A 26055-nucleotide genomic window follows, 5' to 3' on the forward strand; every position below is an offset into this window, starting at 1 on the left:
ACTGTCCTTTCAAGATGGCCGTGCATGGTCCAAAGGTCAAATAACCTTTCAACATTTTACCTTATGTAAGGCTTTGTTCTGGATGCACCAATGTTCTTGAATTGAAGGAGGCAGCATTCAGATCCCAAAAATACAGCACCAATACCTACATACAGAAAGAGAAATGAAGGGTAGGTAGACTGCTAGTTCTATATGGATGCTGCAATTTTTTCGAAGAATGAGGAAAGCCAAACTTCTAGTAGTTAATCGAACACTAGCTTCTTATTCCTTCAACCTGCCATGTACAAATAAATGCATCCTGAAGAAGTGCACTAAAGTGAAGGTAGAGACTCTGAGAATTAATATCTTTAAGGCTAACTTGGACCACCACAGTACTATAACACTCACTACTCTGCGTCATTAGATCAAAGAGGTGGAGAGTTTTGTCTTGAAATGCCCTGTTTGTGAACTGAAATCCCACTCACCTGATGAAGGAGCAGCACTCCGTAAGCTAGTGGCTTTTGCTACCAAATAAACCTGTTGGACTTTAACATGGTGTTGTGAGACTTCTTACTGTCATGAAGTATATGTGGTTTATGTGTAGGCTCCACAGTCTTTTAGGGACTTCAAATTCTCTTCCAGTATTGGTTGCAAGTTTGTGCAATCTTCAGGCTAATTGGAGTCGTTAGTGCTCTGTCACTTACCAAGAATTAATTTTGGATCATTCCATTGCTCCAATTGGCTTCACTTTTAACATACTTACTTCAAGCAGTCAAAATTAGGTTTATAAAGAAAACATACAAGCTGCACAAAAAACATGGAAAACCTGTCCCCAAGTTTAGAACACTGTCATGGCACAGAGTAGATAGTAAGTTCATCTTTTCCAAGTGGATATAATGCCAAGGATTTACACAAGAAATTGCACTCCCTTAATCCAATCTGCTAGCATTACCTTCTGAAATTAAATTAGGCATGGACCATTTTCTTTCTTTCAGATGTCAAATTACTTGAATTGATGAAAACTTCATGTTCTGTTAGCATACTGAGTGAATTCAGTCACATTCAATGGAAGGAAATTGTCGGGTTAAATCTATTCCGTTACTAATGAGACTCTTTAAAGCCCTTTGTAGCAGGACAGGGTGGTGTAAAATAAGCCTGATCTCTTGGGCCAATATTTACTGTCAACAATGCTTCAGGTGATTAGTCTGATAGCTAGTAGGAATCCTAAAGAATATATGCAGTTAAAACCAAAGAAATTCTGTTGGATAAAATCACTACCTCCTTTTCTGAAGAGATAGAAATGTAAATCAGAAAAGTGGCTTTAGGTGGCAAAAATGGAACTAAAAAAATTAAGCATTTCATAGAATGCCGACATTGCTATGCCAAAAGTCAGCAGTCAAGTTGAGCCCTGGAACTTGGACTACACAGGTCACCACTAATTATTTTTGCTGTCATGCTAAGGGACAATAGTAATCAGGTGACAAACACCATGCAGAAATAACCCAATAAAAGATGAAGCAGCAATGCAAGCAATTTTTGTCATAACAGAAATACATTTAATACATTTTCCTTTGTTCAGTCTTGGTATCAGCATTGATTTCGGTCATCACTAAAGTTGTATGGACTGCTTGAAGTAAGTATGTTAAAAGTGAAGCCAACTGGAGCAATGGAATGATCCAAAATTAATTCTTGGTAAGTGACAGAGCACTAATGACTCCAATTAGCCTGAAGATTGCACAAACTTGCAACCAATACTGGAAGAGAATTTGAAGTCCCTAAAAGACTGTGGAGCCTACACATAAACCACATATACTTTGCTAAACTTGAACTCAGGCACAGTGGTTAGCACGGCTGCTCACAGTGCCAGGGACCTGGGTTCAATTCCGGCCTTGAGTGACACTCCTGTGTGGAGTTTGCACATTCTCTCCATGTCTGTGTAAATTTCCTCGGGGTGCTCCGGTTTCCTTCCATAATCCAAAGATCTATAGGTTAGGTGGATTGGCCATACTAAATTGCTCCTTAGTATCCAGCGATATGTAGGTTGGGTGGATTGGCCATGGTAAATGCATGGGGTTGCTGGGGTAGGACTTGGGGATGGGCCTTGGCAAGAAGCTCTTTCGGAGAGTTGGTACAGACTCAATGGGTTGAATGGTCTCCTTCTGCACTATAAGGATTCACAGACTACAGTGCAATACAAAACTAGAATAAACAATCAATGGAGTGCAACAAATCATCCTTTTATGGTATGCATGTAAATAACCAAAAAACTGAATGGTACTGCCCAAAATGAGGCGCTATGGCAAAATAAATCATCTGATCTAGATCAGTGGTTCTCAAGTATTTCCAGCGATGGACCACTTAGGCAGCACAAAATGTGCAGACTATTTACCTATCCTACACTAACTGCTTTTGTGTGCCACCATATAAAGAACTTAGCAGAAGGGAAGAATGACGCTGCTTTTGATGAGACACCAGTGAAGCAACATCTGGTTCCAAGTTGGAGAGCTTCAGTCTGATGCCAGGCTCCATGTTCAGATGGTTCCTCTTCCTGTTTTCAGACCCACAGGTGTTGAAAATTCAATCTCATGGTTATGTGTTGTTGGGAATGGCAGCAAATGTTTCACAGCTGTGTAGACGAGTCGAGGATAATTGGATTGTTTGTGGAGCTAAGGACCTTATTACTGGTTTTAGTCTGAAAGATAGACTTTTCCTATTGAATACCACCTTCAGTGACTTGCAATGCAATGACCACACAATGGTCAGCACCATTCACAACTCCGCAGTCCATGTGCAGCAAGACCTGGATGCCATTTAGGCTTGGCAGATAAGTGCCAGGCAATGACCATCTCCAAAAGAGAGTATCTTACCACCTGTGCCCTTGGCATTACCAATGGTGAAACTCCTACCACCAATATTCTGGGGGTTGACAGAAACAGATCTGGATCAACCATAGAAATACTGTGGTGGCAAGAGCAGGTCAGAGATTGGGAATTCTTTGGCAAGTACGACTCCCCAAAGCCTCTCTGGATATGTGCAGCTCCAACGACACAATAAGCACAACACCACACCATAGAGGACAAAGCATCCGACTTCACTTACATCCCATCTCCTACCTTAAACATTTATTTCCTCCACCATCAACGCACAATGGCAGCAATGTGTATGATCTGCAAGATGCACTCCAGCAACTCACCAAGGCTTCTTCAGCAGTGTCTCCTAAACACACAATCACTACAACCTTGAAGTATAAGGACAGCAGATCCATGCAAGCACCACCACCTCAAAGCCACACACCATCCTAACATAGCAATATAGGGGCATTCCTTCAACATCACTGGGTCAAAATCCTGGAAATCCCTCCCAGCAGTGGGTGGATCTACATCACACAGCCTGCAGTAGTCAGGGCAGCAACTCATCATCACCCTCTTAAGGACAATTAGGGTTGGACAACACATGCTGAAAGAATTTAAAAAAACAAACTTGTATTTTGTGGTCCACATCACAGGCCCTGTGACACCTTAATAACTATTGATTTAGATTAGGGGCTCCCAAACTGGGGTACGCAGACCACCGGGGGTCTGCGACAGGTCTCCAGGCAGTCTGCAGAACTGGCGGCTGCCACATGACCAGCAAACACTGATTCAAAAGAAGCAACTGACCTATTTCAAAAATAATTACAGCAATGAAATAAGCCAATTAGAGCAAGGCATCGAAGAACATTGGATGCGGATAGGCTGACTAGTCAACCTATCAGCACCTAGTGATCTAAAAGGCTTTTCTTTGATTTATTCCATCTTGCTGTTGCTGGGCAGAAAAGCATGCGGCCAGCAGCAAGGATTGATCCTGAGAATGGAGTTGATGGAAAAAAGAGGTGACGGGAAGCTTGGGTGAGACAGTGGTGGGGGGAATGTGCAAGGGGCAAGAGCGGGGGGCAGTGCATGTGCAAGGTAACAGAGCGAGTGCCTGTATAAGAAAGGGGTGAGTGAGAGAGTTGCATGTGAATGTCAGACACAAGTGTGTTGTGTGAGGAAGTGATGTGTGTGTGTGTGCATGCACGAGAGAGAGAGAGAGGTGTTCCAATATGAGAATCAGCTTTCTTACATCATTCCCCCCATTAAAAATGACAAAAGCTAAGACCTAAGTTTGTTAAAAAGAGAACTTTTTATTTATTACGAGATTATCCACTTCTAAATTACTTCCAGGGATTAATGTTAAGGGGGTATGGGAGAAAACCTTGTCCAGGGATAAATGTTAAGGGGCCGTGTAGCTAGCGAACGTATTTCTGACCGTGTGCCTCTTCCTAATATATGCGTAGATATAGCTAGAAGAGACTTAGTTACATTTGATTTCTGTGTTCGCACTATTTCATGGGGAAAAAAAGGGTGTTGACATTATGAGAAAGTCTGGGGCTTTCCGATTATCGAGGGAGATCACTAGGGATTCCGCAACTTGAAACGTTTGGGAAACCCTGACCTACATAGTTGCCCATGGCAGAAATATCTACAAGGGATGGTACTCCTGGGCCATTCCCATACTAATTTGAATCAAAAAACAAGAACTATGGAATACATCTAAGTAAATATCAAATACCAAGACCTTACTGATTCCTCCAGAAAAGTAAAGACAGACTAGTATTTATACACCCTTGACTACTTCAAAATGCTTTACAACCAATGATATATTTCTGAAGTGTAAGCACTGTTGCAATGTAGAAAATGCAACACTCAGGCTCTCACAAACAGCAATGTTATAAATGACCTGATTATCTGCAATTGGTGACAACTGATTTAATATTAGGTAGAAAAGATTCAAACGTTATAGAACTTTTACAGTGCAACGTCACAGCAACTGCCTTCAATTTCTAGAAAACACAATAACCATCTAATGGGATAGGAGAGGAAGCCTAGCCCAAATGCTATTTCAGACGGTCACAAAAAGCCATTTTATCTGCTTTCTCTGATACAACTAATGGATGAATTTTGAGCAAAAAAGTGTACACTTCAGTTCAATTACTAATGGACTGCAAAATTATCGTAACTATTTCAACTTTCATAAGCTTCAACATTATGAATGCCCTTCAGTTACAAGATGTCAATAACTGAGGTTCTACAAATTGATGACTTTTTCCAAAGTGAATTTAAAAACGAACTTTAAAAAAATTGTATCAACTACAACAAAACTGAGAACGTAAACTTCTGCAGAATTTTCTGATTGGCAGCTTTGTAGTTCCCTTCCCTCAGGCCATCTTCTCCCAAACAAAAAAAACACAATTAGGTACTATAGTAGGAATATATTAAAGTAGGAGACATAGAGAAAATATACTTTTTAATTAATTTGTTGGGCAAAAAATAATTTAAAAGTGACGTAGCAAGGTAAAAGTATCACATTCATTCATGATCATTGAATATATTAGTTATTTCTTTCCTTAGCTTGCTTTCGGATAAACGATCAGTTGCTAACATTTGAAATCTTACATTGTGTTCTTTGATGCTTGGAGTAGGAAAAAATTGGATGTGCCACGAAAAAAAGTATAAACCAAATATTTTCCTATAAAATTACTATATAACCTTCAATACTGCCAAGATTGGTCTATTTCAAGACTGGCTTAATTATCCTTGCTCCTGTACACTTCTCATGTACATTCGCCATATCATACTAATTTTCATCTTGGCACTACACAGTCTTCAAATTAAACATGTCCTAATTTTGTCTGATTTTCAATTATTCTCACCTCGCCCTCTCTCTCATCCTCCCTTCCATCTAAACTCACCTGCCAATATGCCCAATCACTCCCGTGACCTGTCTATTTCCATTCCTTAATTACTGACAAGCAGATCTCAAACTACATCCATATATCATTCACCACCAATAATTTCCTACCCTACCAACCTTCAACCTTTGTTCTTTTTACATCTGTCCCTGGAAAAAACAACTCTCCAAGTATCGTATAACTGCACTTTAAAATCCCAACTGTCTTGCCATTGGCTCGCAATTTGCCATGATACTTATGCAGTTGGTGACTAGCTCAACCACTCCCTCACCATCACCTCGAGTGCTCTTGTCTCCAATAATATTCTTATTCTCTCACCCAGCCTGGTTGTTCCCTAGTTTGGTCCCCTTCTTTATCCAAGGATGAAAAAGAACTCGAACTTCCTCCCTAAAGTTTTCCATTTTTCTCTACTTCTTCAAAAGCCTCCTTAAAGTCCACCACTTCAGCCAAATTTTGGATGATTACATTTGAAATGCCTTGTACCTTTTTCTATTGAAAGCATTCACATAAATGCAAGTTGTTAAATTCTTCAAGTTTCCTGTTTAATCATATTTTTGCTGAAAAAATACAATTTTTGTTGTAGCTTCTGGCCTTGCACTCATCAAGACAATTCACAAGAATACCAATGTCAGGGGAGACAACAAACTTATACTGTATAAGAGAGTGCTGATTGGTTGACAAGTGGACTCTGATTCGTAATAATATCATGGGAAATGCACCAGTTTATGGTGACCGAGTTAACTGCCAAGCATTGTTTGAAATTTGAAAGAGGCCGCCTGACTCTGACTGGAATAGGCATTGTCCTGAGGAATGAACCAGTCAATGACTGTCACTTATTTTGCTTAGCTGAAACAGGTGCAATGTGTGTACATGTTCCTTCTGTCTGCAAAGAACAGGGCCCGGATTACTAATATATATATAGCCACACTGCGAGCCCGACTGACAATCTTAAATTGCTTATCAGCAATAATATTCAACACACTGACTACCATTTGTCAAATATTGTTCAATTGTGGAATCAAATCTAATGTTGGACATTGTTTTTTTACAAGCACGACCTGGTTGGATACAGTCTGTACCTTGCCCAATGTGAACAGCAGAAGGGACATGCAGTTTGGTATCATCTGCCTGGCTTTGGGATGCACCACCTACATACCAAGCATCACACTGACACTGAAATTCATACATCACATTATTCGTTCATATTCTAAGCAGAATGTTCTTTGGTTTTACGGCAGTGGCGAACACCACCCATTCCCTGACATTGGTACTCTTGCAAATTGTCTCGAGTTCAAAACGAAAAGCTTCGACAAAGTCTCTTATCAGAAATATTGAAGTTCCATACCACCAAATGACTATTAATCTTTTTACTCCATCAATTGTAGATAGATATTTTTGGATCAATTGTCACTTTAAAATATGTACTATAAATTTCCACTTCAATATACTTACCTAAATAAAGCTCCTAAGCCATTTTTAAAAGTAACTTCAACATTTATACCATGGAACACATACAGAATTTTAGTTGGGACTCTGACACTACGTTCCTTTTTCTGTCTCACTGGTACATGTAGGTAACTAGGATGGTGAAAATAAAACACCAGCCTTTTTCGGAGTTGAGTCTGGTGTTCACAAAAAAAAAACACATTTTAGCCAACTTACTTCTCCCATTCCCCGTCCCTCCAGTGCAAGAGCTTGAAAGTCATGATTCATCTCATCCACAGATCGAACCTGCAAAAAACATACTTCTGTTATTAAAGAAACTGTGCTACATGATAATGGAGCGCATTATGTGAAGCTTTTACTTAAATACAACTCAAGAGACTTAACGGTTTTGTTCACATTTGGATAACATATCATGAAACACATGCGATATGAATAGTAAAAAGATGGTCAAAGGAAGGGTTGAGCCAATTAGGGACTATAAAGAAGATCCTGTAGTAGCAGAGCAATTAAAGGAGTACATTGCACATTTTTTTTGCAAAACAGAGTTGAAGGAGGAACTAATAGAGAAAGTGGTGGAAAACTATCACCAGATGGGATGCCTCCTAGAATTACTGAAGGGTAGAAATAGTGGAGGTTCTCATTACAATCTTTTAATACTCCTTAGGAATGGGAGTAATGTCAGAGGACTGGAGGGCTGAAAAGTTACACTCCCATTCAAAATAAGAAAGAATAATGAGCCTGGCAACTGCAGGATAGTTAGCATGACCAGTGATGAGGAAACTTTAGAGACAGTAACTGCAGAAGAAAACTTGAAAAGGCGTGGGTTAATAAATCACAACCCATGCTCGTTTGTTGAAGCCAAATATACAGTCTGACAAATTTGATTATGATCTTTGAAGTAACAGAGAGAGTTGATGAGAGCAGTGCAGTTTATGCTGTCAAAAGGTGTTTGACACAGTACCAAAATTAATACTCGTTAACAAACTTGAAACTCATCTGATTAAAGGATCAGTGGCAGCATGGATTTGAAATTGGTGAAGTAGTGAACAGCTGCTTTTCAATTATAGAGTGGTGTTCTAGGGCTTAGCATTAAAACCACTTTGATTTACATTAATGACCTGAGCATGCAGAGGCATTATTTCAAAGTTTGCTGGTGACAAAATAACTTGAAAATGTAGTAAACAGGGAAGAGGATAGTAGCAGACTTCAGATGGAGCTAGAAAGGCTGCTGAAATGGCAGAAACATGACCGATTAAATTTAATGCAGAGAAATGTGAAGTGATGCATTTTCAAGAGACAACAGCAACTAAAAATTTTAAAGCAGTGTAGAAATTGAGACACCTGGGTTTCATGCACGCAAATCTGTGCTAGGACAAGCTGCTAAGACTGTTTAGAAACAATGCGGGTGCAGAGGAGATACACTAGAATGGTATCAGGGAGGGAGTTTGAGTTATGTGGAGAGATTAGAGAAGCAGAGGTTGTTCTCTTTAGAGCACAAAAATTTGAGGGGAAAATTAATAAAGGTATTCAAAAAGTTTGAGGGATTTTGACAGCTTTACCCTATGCACTGCTTCCTCAGGCAGGAGGGTCAGGAACCAGAGGGAATGAATTTAAGATAATTGGCAAAATAACCAGACAGGAGATGAGAATTTTCTTTTTAATAATTGTGATGATACAGAATACGCTGCCTGAAAGAGTAGTGGAAGCAGGTTCAACAGATAATTTCAAAATGCAATTGGATAAATACTTGAAAAGGTAATACAGACTAGTTTGCTAATCCAGTCCATCAAACTACAAATCTAAATTTTATATAAAAGTTTTAGCTGTATGTCTGAAGCAAAATAACATGCAAATAAAATATCAGTTAAAAAGCAAAATCTTCCAGTCTCCAGATAGTCGGAGATCAAACATATGGCCCAAGATGCACCATGAGACCCCTCGAAAGTCCCAACATACTGATTTATAGTAGGCTTGCCTCCTGTTCCCCAAGACCTCTGAAAAAGTCTCCAACTTTGACTTAGATTTATTGACTTCAGACAGTTCCAGCTTATTTACCTGAATAGTTACCCAGGAAATAGGAAAATAACCTAGTCTAAATTGACAACCAGCACCACCCCTCTGGGACATTTAAGCTCTTTATTTACTGGAACATTGCAGATGGCGCCATGAAAAGGGGTGAGGCATTTGCATAGATTCTCTGTGCTGCTCCCTCACAAGTTTGCTGCACTGAGTTGGATGTGGAGGAGCCTCCATCGGAGGATCTCCCAGAGAAATCGGAGGAGGGTAAGTGTGCATTTTCTTAATCTGATCAGGGTCAGGAATACGGTTTCCAATCCTGACAGAGATCTGGTCCAATATTTTCTTGCTGGCTTTCCTGATCTTGGGAGGATCCAAGCATTTAAAAGCCCTGCTTAATCTGCACAGAAGTTATCTGAACAAAAATAATCAAAGCTCACCATGATATTTCTTTTGTATATTTTTCAATGAGCATTACATGATCAATATAGCACAACCTTCCCTCATATTTGAGCCTCAACACAAAATTAAAAATGACACCATTACAAGAAGTGAAACTCCAAATGTGAAGCATGTTATAATGAACTGGTGGATCAACGGGATCAGCAAAAATTAGTAAAATAATTCAAGTTTTTTGACACCTTCAAGAGTAAACTTTCACAAATTTGCCAATTCAATTCCCACTGCGTGAAAGTGAGGGTGACAAAACAAAACAATTTCCTCTTGGTGGCTCTTCAATCAATTAAAGAAAACTAAATGCTACTTTCCTTTCTTATTTTGTTCCCATGGGAAAATGATTGAACCAGTGAACACTATTCTGAGAAGAACTCAATCGTGTTTCCTTTCAACTGAGAAATGGTTGTCAAAGTTCCAGCTTCATTTTCAAAAAACATGAAATATTTGTCCAAACCATTTGAGAATATACAAAAAATGTTTACTAATGTTAAAAAAAACTAGGGTCACATGGAAAAAAAGTCCTACTCCAAGACGACAATTTGTTCCCAACTCTATCAATATAAACATGGGCATTCGGTTATAAAAGACAATCACATTGTTTTAAGGTCTGTAAAAGTTTATCAAAAGAAATGCACAGTTGCATTATCAGTTTCTGATTTCACAGGCCGACACCTAAAATGTGGGCATAAGTTCCATCTTGCTTATTTATATATCTCACTGCTTCAATGATATCTAAAATCTCAATAATGTTGAAAGTGTAACGTCTGACAAGATGACTGGAATTTGAATGTTTTACAAGCCAGAAGCATGTGATTAGTTCCATATTCCTGTCCTTGCACACTTGGAGACCAAGGATTTTGGAGGAAGATAACTGAAATAACAGTAATAGCCCTTAGCCAGATTTGAAAATTCAACTCAAGCCATTTTAAAGAACGAACATCTGCTTGCTCACTCACACCCCTCACTTCTTTACCAACCCCCAATATTTTTAAATTCATTCATTGGATATGGACATCGCTGGCTATAATAGCATCTATTGCTCATCCCTAATTGTCCGAGGTGGTGGTGGTGGTGAGCTGCCTTCTTGAACTGCTGCAGTCCATGTCAAATAAGTACACCCAGAGCGCTATTAAGGAGGCACTTCCAGTATTTTGACCAAGCAATGATGAAGGAAGGTGATGTATTTCTGAGTTAGGATAGTGAGTTATTTGGAAGGGAACTTCCAGGTAATGGTTGTTGTGTATTGGAGACGTGATATGCAGGACAGACTTTGGTTAAAAATGAATGGATGAACTGAGCTTTATTAATGGCGCACAATCTCTTCCATGCTTCTTCTCTCTCAGTTTCCCGTACTAGGTCTATTACATCCCTTCCGATGCAAACATTAATACAGTGTAGCTCTGCATGAGCTAATAGACATAAATGCAAATACATAACAATGGTGTTCTTATGTCCGATGTCCTTGTCCTGCTAAGTGGAAGCGGTTGTGGATTTGGAGGATTCTGCATAAGAAGTATTGGTGAGTTCCTGCAGTGCATCTTGTAGATGGTACTCATTGCTGCCACGGTCTGTCAATGGTGGGTGGAGTGAATGTTTGTAGATGGGATGTCAATCAAGTGGACTGCTTTGTCCGAGATGGCGCGAGTTTCTTGAGTGCGGTTGGAGCTGCACTCATCCAGGCAAGAGGAGAGTATTCCATCACATGCGTACCTTACAGATGAAGGGCAGGCTTTGGGAAGTCAAAAGGTGAGTTGGCCGCCACAGGGTTCCTAGCGTCTGATCTGCTCTCGTAACCACAGTATTTTGAAAGCTGGTCCAGTTCAGTTTCTAGTCAATGATAATCCCCAGGATGTTGGTAGTAGGGGATTCAGCAATTCAATTATGTCATTGACTATAAAGGAGCAATGGTTAGATCCTCCCTTATTGGAGATGGTCATTGCTTAGCATTTGTGGGGCACAAATGCTACTTGCCACTGGTCAGCCCAAGCCTGGATATTGTCCAGGTCTTGCTACATTTGGACACGAACTGCTTTAGTATCTGAGGGGTCACAAACTGTGCTGAACATTAGAAATTATCAGCGAATCTTCCCATGCTGTTATAAGGTCATAGATGAAGCAGCTGAAGATGGTTGGGTCTAGAACACTACACTGAGGAACTCCTGCAGTGATGTCCTGGAGCGGAGATGATTGACCTCCAACAACCACCACAATCATCTTTCTTATGCCAGTATGACTCCTACCAGCAGAGCACCCCCCCCCCCTAATTCCCATTGACTCCAGTTTTGCTAGGGCCTCTTGATGACATATTCCGTCAAATGCTGCCTTGAAAAGTACAGTCACTCTCACCTCACCTCTGGAGTCCAGCTCTTTGTCCATGTTTGAACTAAGGCTGTAATGAGTTCAGGAGCTGAGTGACCTGGCAGAACCTAAACTGAGCGTAAGTGAGCAGGTTATTACTCAGCAAGTGCTGCTTCATAGAACTGTTGATTATCCCTTCCATCACTTTACTGATGATCGAGAGTAGCTGATGGGGCAGTAATTGGCCAGGTTGGATTTGTCCTGCTTTTTGCATAGAGGACATATCCGGGCAATTTTCCACATTACTGGGTACATGCCAGTGTTAAAGCTGTACTAGAACAGCATGGCTAGGGGCACGGCAAATTCTGGACCACAATTCTTCAGTACTGTTGCCACAATATTAAGACGGTTGATTGCCTTTGCAGTTTCCAGTGCCTTCAGCATATCACGTGAAGTGAATTGAATTGGCTGAAGATTGGCATCTGTGATGCTGGGGATTTCCAGAGAAGGCTGAGATGGATCATCCACTCTGCACTTCTGGCTAAGATTGTTGCAAAAGCTACAACTTTTTTATTTTACGCTAATGTACTTGGCCCACCCATAATTGAGGGTGGGGATATTAGTGGAGCTTCCACCTTCCAAATAGTTGTTTAACTGTCTACCACCTTTTCACAACTGGGTGTGGCAGGACTGCGGAGCCTAGATATGACCTGTTGGTTCTGGAATTGCTTAGCTCTATTACTTGGCATCCAAGTAGTCCTGTGTGTAGCTTCACCAAGTTAACATATTTTTATGTATACCTGGTGCTGCTCAAGGCATGTCCCCCTGTTCTCTTCATTGGAAGATAGGATATTAAGAAGCTCTGAAAAGAAAAGGAACAAACTTTGCTGTTGTAAGAGGTTGGAACTATTTCTAAAATTCTTCTCGGAACATGCAACCAAGAACACTGCAACTAAAATTCTTCTATCTTTTCCTTTTGTAATCATCACAACATCTAGTGAACAAGCTCATTGGCACCCCAGAGGTTTGCTTCCCCAGTACAAAACCTTTGCTATTCAGTACTATGAAACTAATAGAATGTTTTTCATTTAAATGTCAAACACCATGTCTAATTTGAAAAGGAATAAAGAACGTGATCAGGAATTACACGAAGAACAGAAGTTAACACTTCAGTATTGCCAATTCTATATATTGAATGACATCATTTACTATTTGGTGTAACAGTCAAAGCTTTTAAATTATGAAGTGTTAATCACAACATCTGTAATCCCAGCTACTGAGTGAACATTTTAGAAGCACCATTTTATTATAGAATCTGAGGCAGTTCTGCAATACTGTTGCTATGGAAACTGTTGTTTATGTTGCAGGCTAATTGTCACGTTGTATATCTCTTTAGATGTCTTACCCCCAATACAAATACTTTTCTTCAAGAGGGAGTCTCTGGAGCTACCAACTTCACAGTGTCCTTTCTTCTGCTGATCAGTTCTGATGAAAGGTTATTCATCTCAAAGGTTAACTGTTTCTCTCTCCACAGATGCTACCTGGTCTAAGCATTTCCATCATTTTCTGCTTTTATTTCAGATTTTCAGCACCTGCTGTATTTTGCTCCTATATCATAGTACCCATCCCATCTATACTGTGGAACAAATTCCACAGTAATGTGACAAATAATATGACAAATAACAGTTACGTTCACAGCTTGGTTTCTAGCCACCAGTTGATACTCAACATACAAAAGTAATCCAAAGTCTTATCGAGGCAGGTTGAAAGCCATGCTTACCTACAATCAAAGAAGATGGTAAGACTGGTGTTGTCTAACGCAAGTTGACTCGAATACACCTATATTTTAGATCAGGATATAAAAATGAGCAACAGATACAGTCGTGCATATAATCACAACAGTTAACTATAAGTTTCTTCTGGCCAATTTTTATTAGACAATGCAGTTCTAACAGGAGAGGCACACAGCATGTATCTGTGCACTTTTAACGTTTTCTGTTTTTCTTCAGCATACAAATTAGAAGCTGTAGGTCATTCAGCCCCTTGAGCCTGGCTGATTTTATCATGGCCTCAACTCTATTTTCCTGTCTATCCGCTATAACCTTTGACTCGCATTAATCAAGAATCTAACTTGAACTTTAAAATATTCAACAACCATGCCTCCACAGCTCCCCAAGAGAATTCCATAGCCTAATTACCCTCTCAAGAAAACAAATAGTCTTAAATGGGAGATTCCATATTTTTTAACTGTGCCCCCTAGTTCTCCCACAGGGAGAAACATCCTCTCAGAATTCTCCTGTCAAGTCCCTTGGGATCGTATATATTTCAATAAGATTACCCATGGATTCAACAGGCCCAATCCTTCATGAATCTTCTTTGAACTGCTTCTAATTATATCCTTTCTCCAGTTCGAAGACCAAAATTATCAACAGTGCTCGATGTGGTCTTACAAGAAGCAAGCTTTTACACTCTTAGAATAAACGTCAACATTCCATCTGCTTTCCTAACCACTTGCTGTACCTGCATTCTTTAACTGCTAAATTTTAGCCCACTGTTTATATCTCTTTGGAGACTCATGTTCTCTTTACAACCTACTCCTATAACTTGCCTAGTTTTGTCTCATTGCTAAATATAGCAACCATACACTCAGTTCCTTCATCCAAGTCATTGATACAGATTGTAAATAATTCAGACCCCAGCACTGGCCCTGTGGCACTTGACTAGTTACAGCTTGCCAACCCGAAAACAATCCATTTATTGCATCCCCCTGCTTCATGTTAACTAACCAATCCCCTATGCATGCTAATATTCTAGCCCCTGCAACATTAGCTCTTATGTGTAGTAATCTTTAATGTGGCACCTCATTAAATGCCTTTCAGAAAACCAATTACACCACAATCATAGATTTCTCCTTCTCCATGTTGTTTGCTACTTCCTCAAATCAGTCAAATGTGATTCCCTTTTCACAAAACCATGTTGACTCTTCCTAAGTATATTAGAGTTTCGAAGTGCCCTGCTGTATGTAACGTCCTCAATAACAGATTCTAGCATTTTCGCCATGACGGATGATCAGCTATCTGGCTTGTAATCGGTTTTCTGTTTCCTTCCTTTATCATTTGCAATCTGGTGAGACCATTCCAGAATTTAAGAAAACTTGGAAAATGACAACCAATACACTTACAATCTCAGCTACCATTTTTATGGCGCTAGGATGCAGACTATCAAACCCCGGAGATTTTTCAGCCTTTACATCTAATACCTTCCTCAATACCCTTTCCCTGGTGATTGCAATTGTTTTAAGTTTCTCCCTTCTTTCCATCTCCTGATTTACAAGAATTTCTGGTATGTTACTTGTGTCCTCCACAGTGTAGACAAATACAAAATACTTGTTCAATGCTTCCACCATTTCCTTATTACCCATTATTAATTCCCCACTCTCTCCAGAAGACCAACAATTCCTTTAGTTATTCTATTCCTTTTTAAGCATTAGAAGAAACTCTTGCTATCTGCTGTTACATTTCTTGCTGGCTTTCTGTCATCTGAATTTTCCCCTCATTTTTCAAGCCATTCTTTGCTGGTTTTCAGTTTTTGTCCAACCTACCAATAATTTCACAGAATTGTATGCTTTTACTTTCAATCTGATATCAACTTTTAATTAGCCATGCATGGTGCATCCTTCTCTTAGATTCTCCTCATTGCAAAGAATCTTTGCTGAATTTTATAAAATATCTCCTTAAATATGTGCCTCTGCATCTCTTCAGTCCTACCTTATACCTAATTTCCCAGTTCACTTTAACCAGCTGTCTTCATACCCCTGCAATTGCCTTATTTAAGTTTTAAACACTTGTCTTAGACTCTCTCTTCTCACCCTCAAACTGAATATAAAATTCAGTCATGTTATGATCACTACCACTTAACTAGATCTTGCTATTGGCATGACAAAAAGGAAAATGTGCAATTGACTTTTGATCAGCATGGGTTGCTTTACTTCCTTGACTGCTGAATGGTGGTAGATGTTTAAATCCATGTGCATGAAGTATTCTCACGTGACACAAATGTTCACGCATCAAATATTGTCGTGGCTGTTGGCAATTTTTATTGGACAAATTGTTTTAGAGGTGCTTGTAGAAGCTTAGCTATATTGGGTTCTTTTTCAATAAAAATTTTGCTGAACCCAAATTCTGTTTTAAATAAGCAACAAGCTCAACTGATTTGTTTTAATCACTAGTTCACTTGTCAAATGTAGTTTATGAAAGTTAACATTCAAGCTATAAAACATGGCTTTTTAATTTTGTTCATTATCGTACCACTACATAGATAAAATAAATTGTCCATTTACAGAATGACTTATCCTATCGCAGCAATATTCCAAGGACTTCATGGGCATGAATTACTTGAGCTGCTGTAACTTTAAGACTCATACTCGCCATTTTGCCAACAATATAAACTGCTACAAAGTCAGTAAAAGGGAATGAAACCAGACGGACCACCTGACATTGACCTAGGCACTGGAAACGACAATGCGAATCCAGCCCTGCCAACTCTGCAAAGTCCTCCTCAAGAACATCTGGGGCTTGTGCCAAAACTTGGAGAGCTGTCTCCGAGACGAGTCAAGCAACAGCTTGACAGAATCATACTCTCAGAATCATACTTTAGTGCCCCAGACACCACAATCACCATTCCTCAATATGTCCTATTCCAACGTCAGGAAGATTCAGCAGAGGTGGCAGCATAGCAGTATACAGTCAGAACAGAGTTGTCCTGGAAGTCCTCAACATCAACTCTTGACCCTAGCACTGCTACAAACCAAGTTGGCTGAGTCCTAAAAGGCTGCACCAGGTTCAGAGTGAACCAACCAGCAGGAAAAACATACTTGACCTCATCCTCACCAACCTGCCTGCTGGAGATGCATCTATTCATGACAGTGTCGGCAGGAGTGACCACCTTGTGTCGATGACGTCCTGTCTTCATACTGAAGAAACTCTCCATCGTGTTCTGTGGCACTACTACTGTGATAAATGTGATAGACTTTGAACAGAGTTAGCAACTCAATACAGGGCATCCATGAACGCTGTGGGCCATCAGCAATAGAATTGTACTCAACTACAATGTGTAACCTCATGGCCCAACATATCCCCCACTCTACCAATGCTACCAAGCCAGAGGTCCAGCCCAGGTTCAATAATGAGTACGGGGGAGCATGCCAAGAGTAGCACCAGGCGCATCTAAAAATGAGGTGTCAACCTGGTGAAGCCACAACACAGGACTACTTGCATGCCAAACAGCATAAGCAGCAAGTAATAGACAGAGCCAAGGAAATTTGGCATGTCAGCTACGACTCTCACCATCTTTCAGATGCACCACAGAAAGCATTGTTTCTGGTTTTATCACAACTTGGTATGGCTCCTGCTCTGTGCAAGGAACTATAAAAGGTCATTAATGTAGCCCAATCCATCACGCAAACCAGCCTCCCATCCATTGACTTTGTTTACACTTTCCGCTGCCTCAGCAAAGCAGCCAGCATAATTAAGGCCCCCTCGCACCCCGGATATTCTCTCTTCCACCTTCTTCCATCAGGAAAAAGATACAAAAGTCTGAGATCACATACCAATCGACTCAAGAACAGCTTCTTTCCTGCTGTTGTCAGACTTTTGAATGGACTTACCTTGCATTAAGTTGATCTTTCTCTACACCCTAGCTATGACTGTAACGCTACATTCTGCACTCTCTCATTTCCTTCTCCATGAACGGTATGCTTTGTCTGTATAGCGCGCAAGAAACAATGCTTTTCACTGTATGTTAATACATGTGACAATAATAAATCAAGGCGGTTCCACAAACAATAGATCAGGTTTAAGAACAGCAGTGGTGCCACTGCCGTTGTGCCACAGCCAGTCACAAATGGTGATGGACAATTAAAACAACTCACTGGAGGACGAGGCCCCACAAATATCTCTATCCTCAATTACGGAGGAGTGCAAAAGATAAGGCTGAAGCAAATGCTACAATCTTCAGCCAGGAGTGCTGAGTGGATGATCTATTTCGGCCTCCTCTGGAGGTTCCCAGCATCACACTTGCCAGTCTTCAGTGATATTAAGAAATGGTTGAAGACATGGATACTACAAATGCCATGGATTTTGACAATATTCCAGCAATAATACCGAAGGCTTGTGCTACAGAATTTGCTGCGCCCTAGCCAAGCTATTACAGTACAATACAACACTGACATTAAACCAATAATGTGGAAGATTTCCCAAGTTTGTCCTGTACACAAAAAGCAGGACAAATCCACCCTGGCCAATTTCCGCCCGATCAGTCTACTCTGATGCAAAGTATCAGCAAAGTAATTGAAGAGGTCATTAACGGAGCCAACAAATACAAGGGCAAAATAATTTATATTTCTGTTATTTTATTGCCATTCTTCAAATGGCAATGAGACAACCAATTGTTTGGTTGGGAGAGAAATATTGGTCAGAGTATCAAAGTATGTGATTAACGTCCATCTTCTATTAAGTCAGTCTACAGACAAACTTTTTTTGTATTTTTATATTTGATTTGGAATGAGTGATTATAAAATTTACTTCAGCCCATGGCCACAAAAGAAATTGATTTTAAATAAATAATCCTTTGATCATAGGCTCTTAAGTTATCAAATGAGCCAATCGCACATTGGATAAATCAAATATGTTTACTGCTCAAATAGGTTTGCAAACAGACAGCATAGAGGCACCATGGTCTGCTACACTTTTTTTTGTGTATAGAAATTGAGGGCGTTTCCTATAGAATATCCAGCACAAACTAGCCATTGAACCCAACTATTGATGCTTTGTGCTCCACAAGTCTTCTGTCATCTATTCTTATGAACATTAACTTCTATTCCTTTCTTTCTTGTGCTAATTTATCTTCTTGAACACATTCAAGTTTGCAACTCTTCTTGTACCACATGCAGTTAGCTATACCATAACCAGACTGAAGATGAGACACCGTAAGTGGTCTCACATCAACAGTAAACACCAAGCCATTACTGGATTGGCTATAACTACACTTCAATTATTATTCAAAGTGATGCATTTTTAAAATGTTTAAAAAATTACCAGAAAGCAGAAATCATGTTATGACTGATTCAAAATGTACGATATCTCTAGATTAAATAACAAAAGCTGCTGCAATCAGTAATATTCATTTATTCCTGCCAGTTGAATGCTCTTAGCTTACAAAATAAATGAGCTGAGGCACTCCAAACAAATGCAAATTTTCACACACTGGTAGAAAGTGTAAATGATTGCTTTTCTGGCAAACCATTAAAAAAGTAAATAAAGACAAACTCATTGCAGGCAAAAATAAAGGGAAAAGAGCTGAAAACTCATACCTATTTTGGACTCTGCATAGTAATTTAGCTCAAAATAATCTTCAATCAAGGCTGCAAACTGATCCATAATACAGACATGCTTGTAGCATCTACTACTTTAAAAATGCATCAGGAACTTGGTAGTTTGCATTAGATTAGCACTTGCAATTAGTCTCTCTCTGAAACAAGAGACAGAACATTGGTCTTGTAGATGCCATGGAAATTTTACACAGAAGTACATCTAGTTCCTCAACATGTGAAATTATCAATTGTTGTAAAAACTCATTTGGTTTACTAATGTCTTTTAGGAAAAGCTATCTGCCACCCTTGCCTGGTCTACATGTGACTGACTGTATGTCCAAAACAATGTTAACTGCCCTCTGAAATGGCATACCAGTCCACCCAGCTCAAGAAAAATTAAACATGGACCAAATGCTGGTTTTGTCAGGAACACCCACATCCCACGAAAGAAGTTTTAAAAATGCTATGCTGTCTACTCAGTTAGATTTCTGCAGGTTTAATATTAAATCTTAAAATGGCCATGGTTTGAATGAGAACTCAGGAGCAAGAACCTTCAACACCAAGCAGTGGTACAGCACAATCATCATACAAAATAATAAATTCACCAAATTCAAGCATGTCAAATGTTACTGAAAATTTTCACAATTATTAGTTTGGTTGAATTTATCCCCAAACATACATCCTTCAACCAAAAACTTAATTCCCTAAAACAAACTTAATGTATGGAGAATTTAGTCTCCCCTTCATTGCTCATCCACTGATGACCTTCAAGCTGAACAGTCATAAAGAGCACTCCTCACTAACTGCATGACAAACCATTGATTAATGTTTCTGCTTCTATCCTAATTCTATTATGCATTCCGCCTCTTCTTATTCTGAGCATCTGTTTCTTTAATCTTATTTCCCACACAATACTTGCTGCTGAATTCTCAGATCGGCTAAGACAAATTTATTGCCTAATATTAAAGCCTGCAGTAACTTAGCGGGGTGTGAGAGGGTGGCGGGGGGGGGGGGGGGGGGGGGGGGGGGTCTGTGCTAGAGCGGGCGCCAGTGTGAGAGAGAAAGAGAGAGGGAGAGAAAGACAAAAAAGTGTGAGAGAGAGAGGAAGTGTGAGAGTGTAGAGAAGAGACCTGGTCAGCGATAGGGGAAGGTGGTGGCCTGGGGTTGGGGAATTAGAAGAGGCTTTATTTCTTCTAAATTTTCAGAGTAACTATTGGTACAACCTTGGATGAACCATGCGAAGTTAGTGATTTTAAGCGCTTTGTCGGATGTTTCCCAGCACAGTACAATTACCCTCGGGAAATTAGGGCTTTTGGACAATTGTGGTGCAAACACTTACCTGGAAGTTCTAAGAGGGATTTCCCAGCACATCTTTGCGTAATTCCAATGCTGGGGAACGCAGAAGTTACGAGGACAAGCAGGTTTAGAGAGTAGGAGAGAATTGCACTGGGGAACAGGGGGAAAACCAGGTAAGAGATCTATCCCACTGGAGTAGAGTGGTGCACTACATAACCAAGCATTGAATCTAACAGAGACTTACATTGAGGGCACAAAATTGTTTCTCAGTGAAGAATAGACATTAAAAGCCCAGGACACCTGCAAAGAAATCAAAAGGTTGGTGCCATTCCCTAAAGTGTTAGCAAGGTTTCACTGTACCACAACAGGGCAAGATTTCCACCATGCATTTTGTGCAGTAAAATTATGAGCATATTCCTTATGACTGGTTGTATGATTCTCCCCTTTGTCACTTCGCCCATTTATCTCCTGCAAATATCCACCAAAATTATGGCTAGCTAATTTCTTCTCAAATTAAATGTGCACTTGATGATCCATAAACTCATGAAATCTGCAGATTTCACATTTTCTCCCTTTTCTATCAATGGCTAACTCTACTCATCATTCATACCTACGTTTCTTGTTTCTGATGTCAGTCTAAATTAAACAACTTTGCTATAGAACTTGTGCAACAGCTGAATTGTTATTGAGTTCTTCACTGCCCACCAACAGAGCAACAGAAACCTCACTACTTTCCATTCTTCAAAGACATCATTCCTTTTGACTCCCAAGTCTAGTCAACAACTAGTTTCCAAACCCTGTCTCAATTTAATGAATACTATCAATTCTCATCCAAACTTTCCTCACATTTTTCAAGGTTACCCACAGCCACTCCACGATTCAGCTTCTTTCTATATCCAAACTATAGTGAAAAGAAGAACCATCACTTCTCGTTCTCAATCTTTAGTCCAGGATATGAAAACTGTCCAATGTCATCCTCGATCTTGAGGCTTTTAAAACCCAATTTGGCATTACTTATAAGTTCTACATATATTCCAAGTCCTCTTTCACCTTGGTAACATCCTAGACTATGGATCAGGGAAATCTTGGACTTCCTATGCAAAGTCAAAACTGCTTTCCAGTAAAATATGATAAAATTTCAGAACTATTTTGTGCATCAAGGATTCCTGCATACCGGACATCTGACAATATAAAATATTTATATTAAAAAACCTCAAGACTTTGCGCTTTTTACCTGGGGCAGCACAGTACTGCTTCACAGCACCAGGGATCCAGTTTCAATTCCCAGCTTGAGTCACTGTGCGGAGTCTGCACATTCTCCCCGTGTCTGTGTGGGTTTTCTCCAGGGGCTCCAGTTTCCTCCCATAGTCCAAAAGACGTGTGTTTAGGTGCATTAGCTATGCTAAATTCTCCCTCAGTGTACCCGAATAGGCACCGGAGCATGGTGGCTAGGGGATTTTCCATAGTAACTTCATTGCAGTGTTAATGTAAGGCTACTTGTGACACTAATGTATAACCTTCAAAACTTTAAACTGAACCGATGTAATCCTGCTATACTCTGCTCACTTTATTCCAAGTTTGATGCACTGCAGCAACTTGTCAAGGCTCTTCCAAACCCACAACCTCAACCACATAGATGGGCAAGAGGAACAAGGGCAGAAGGCACTTCAAAAGAACTTTCAGGTGATGATGTTCCCAAGGAACACACCATTCTGACTTGGATGTAGCCTTTTTTTAATTCAATCAAGCGATATGGGCATTGCTAGTCTGGCCAGCATTTTTATTGCCCATCCCTAATTGCCTTGAGGTGGTGGTATGCTGCCTTCTTGAACCACTGCAGCACATGTAGTGTAGGTACACCCACGGTGCTGTTTGGGAAGGTGTTCCAGGATTTTGAATCAGTGGCAGTGAAGGAAAAGCTGTATAATTCCAAGTCAGGATTGAGAGAGATTTGGATTGGAATTTGCAGGTGGTTGTGTTCCACACATCTGCTGTTCTTGCCCTTCAGGGTAGTAAAGGTCGCAGGTTTAGAAGGTGCTGTTGAAGGAGCCTTGGTGAGTTGCTGCAATGCATCTTGCAGAAGGCACACACTGCTGGCATTGTGTGTCGGTGGTGGAGGGTATGAATGTTGAAGATGGTGGATGGATACCAATCAAGCAAGCTCTTTTGTCCTGGATGGTGCCATCTTCTTGAGCTTTGACGGACCTACATTCAGTTAGGCAAGTGGAGAGCAATCCATCATATCCCTGACTTGTGCCTTGCAGATGGTAGACAGGCTGTGGGGAGTCAGGAGATGAGTTACTGTCATTTTTTCACTATTGTTGGAACAAATACCTGAGAACTCCCTTCCTAACAGCACTTTGATTGTACCTACACCACATGGACTGCAGCAGCACAAGTTAGCAGCTCATCACCATATTTTCGAGGACAATTAGTGATGCACAAAAATGCTGGCCTTGCCAGAGACACACACATCTCATGGACAAATAAAAATAATCCACTTCAAACATGCAGGACAGGGTGGAATGGAAAACATGGAAACAATGCCCATAATTTTACATAAAAGATGCAACTGATGCCATCGATGAACCATAGAACATAGAACATTACAGCGCTGTACAGGCCCTTCGGCCCTCGATGTTGCGCCGACCAGTGAAACCAATCTAAAGCCCCTCTAATCTACACTATTCCAATATCATCCATATGTTTATCCAATAACCACTTGAACGCTCTCAACGTTGACGAGTTCACCACTGCTGCAGGCAGGGCATTCCACGCCCTTACTACTCTGAGTAAAGAACCTACCTCTAACATCTGTCCTATATCTCTCACCCCTCAATTTAAAGCTATGTCCCCTCGTGCTAGCCAACACCATCCGAGGAAAAAGGCTCTCACTATCCACCCTATCTAATCCTCTGATCATCTTGTATGCCTCTATTAAGTCACCTCTTAACCTTCTTCTCTCTAACGAAAACAACCTCAAGCCCCTCAGCCTTTCCTCATACGATTTTCCCACCATACCAGGCAACATCCTGGTAAATCTCCTCTGCACCCTTTCCAACACTTCCACATCTTTCCTATAATACGGCGACCAGAACTGTACGCAATACTCCAAATGCGGCCGCACCAGAGTTTTGTACAGTTGCAGCATGACCTCCTGGCTCCGAAACTCAATCCCTCTACCAATAAAAGCTAACACACCGTACTCCTTAACAACCCTATCAACCTGGTGGCCAACTTTCAGGGATCTATCCAGATGGACACCCAGATCCCTCTGTTCATCCACACTACCAAGTATCTTACCATTAGCCCAGTACTCTGTATTCCTGTTACTCCTTCCAAAGTGAATCACCTCACACTTTTCCGCATTAAACTCCATTTGCCACCTCTCAGCCCAGCTCTGCAGCTTATCTAGGTCCCTCTGTAACCTGCCACTTCCCTCCGCACTGTCTACAACTCCACCGACTTTAGTGTCATCCGCAAATTTACTAATCCATCCTTCCACGCCCTCATCCAAGTCATTAATAAAAATGACAAACAGCAGTGGCCCCAAAACAGATCCTTGCGGTACACCACTAGTAACTGAACTCCAGGATGAATATTTCCCATCAACCACCATCCTTTGTTTTCTTACAGCTAGCCAATTCCTGATCCAAACCACTAAATCACCCTCAATTCCATGTGTCCGTATTTTCTGCAAAAGCTTACCATGGGGAACCTTATCAAATGCTTTGCTGAAATCCATATACACCACATCAACCGCTTTACCCTCATCCACCTCTTTGGTCACCTTCTCAAAGAACTCTAAGGTTTGTGAGGCACGACCTACCCTTCACAAAACCGTGCTGACTATCCCTAATCAAATTATTCCTTTCTAGGTGATTATAAATCCTATCTCTTATAATCCTTTCCAATACTTTGCCCACAACAGAAGTAAGGCTCACCGGTCTATAATTACCAGGGTTGTCCCTACTCCCCTTCTTGAACAAGGGGACAACATTTGCTATCCTCCAGTCTTCTGGCACTGTTCCTGTAGACAATGACGACACAAAGATCAAGGCCAAAGGCTCTGCAATCTCCTCTCTAGCCTCCCAGGGAATCCTAGGATAAATCCCATCCGGCCCAGGGGACTTATCTATTTTTACCCTTTCCAGAATTGCTAACACCTCCTCCTTATGAACATCAATTCCATCCAGTCCAACAGCCTGCATCTCAGTACTCCCCTCAACAACACTGTCCCTCTCCAGTGTGTATACTGACGAAAAATATTCATTTAGTGCCTCTCCTATCTCTTCAGACTCCACGCACAACTTCCCACTCCTGTTCTTGACTGGCCCTAATCTTACCCTAGCCATGGCACTGATACTTACAGCGAAGTTGTTTAACTGTGATTTTGCACAGGTTGCTTAAAGAGTTGAAACAGTGCATATAGAGTGTCTACCTACAGTGTAGATGGAGGCCATTCGGCCCTGAGTCTGCACTGGCTAATCCCCTAACCTTTAGACACTATGAGGCAATTTAGTAGAGAAATGGTTTGGGGAAATTTATGGGATTGAAGGTGGCTAAATCTCCAGGTCCTGATAATCTTCATCCCAAAGTGTTTAAGGAAGCGGCGCAGATCCACTGGGGGTTATTTTCCAAAATTCTTTGGACTCTAGGATAGTTTGTACAGATTGGAGGATAGCTCACGTAAGCCCACTATTCAAAAAGGGAGGTAGAGAGAAAACAGGGAACGATAGACCAGTGAGCCTAACGTCGGTATTGGGGAAGGTGCTAGAGTCTATTATCAAGGATTTCATAACTCAGCATTTTGAAGGCAGTGGTACCTTTAGACAAAGACAGCATGGATTTACAAAAAGGAAATCATGCTTGATGAATCCACTGGAATTCTTTGAGGATGTAACTAGTAGAGTTGACCGAGGAGAGCCTGTGGATGTGGTTTATTTAGACTTTCAGAACGCTTTCAATAAGGTCTCACATAACAGACTACTATGTAAAGTTAGTGGTTTATTTGATGTGAATTATTTACACTTTCAACAAGGTCTCACATAACAGACTACGTAAAGTTAAAGCACTTGGGATTGCAGATAATGTCTTGAGATGGATAGAAAGCTGGCCAACAGATAGGAAGCAAAGAGTTGGCATAAATGGGTCATTTTCTGATTGACAATCAGTGACTAGTGGGGTTCCACAGGGATCTGTGCTAGGACCCCAACTGTTCACATTATATATTAATGATTTGGAAGAGGGAACTGAATGAATGTTTTATCTCCAAATTTGCAGATGATACAAAGTTGGGTGGGAGGGTGAGCTGTGAGGAGGACACAGAGATGCTTCAGCACGATTTGAACAGGCTGAATGTATAGGCATCGGCATAGCAGATGGAGTATAATGTGGATAAATGTGAGGTTATCCACTTTGGTAG

At 40.6% G+C, this 26055-nt stretch overlaps 1 protein-coding gene across 11 annotated transcripts in view; it reads right to left on the bottom strand.

The window, feature by feature from the left end:
* The window catches only part of LOC144493700 (pumilio homolog 2-like), a 136103-nt gene that overhangs the window by 101194 nt on the left and 8854 nt on the right, over positions 1–26055 (bottom strand). For 10 of the 11 annotated variants that reach the window (XR_013497774.1, XM_078213064.1, XM_078213063.1 and 7 more), the window contains exon 2: positions 7412–7480. Coding sequence is in view for 10 of the 11 variants with exons in the window: in XM_078213064.1 (XP_078069190.1) it covers positions 7412–7480 (69 nt within the window). In the remaining variant the exon portion in view is untranslated. Of the gene's footprint in view, positions 1–60; positions 146–7411; positions 7481–26055 lie in introns of those variants that run through there. The other variant, XM_078213065.1, reaches the window with a different exon arrangement.

Source organism: Mustelus asterias, chromosome 5 (genome assembly GCF_964213995.1).
Source record: "Mustelus asterias chromosome 5, sMusAst1.hap1.1, whole genome shotgun sequence".
NCBI lineage: Eukaryota > Metazoa > Chordata > Chondrichthyes > Carcharhiniformes > Triakidae > Mustelus > Mustelus asterias.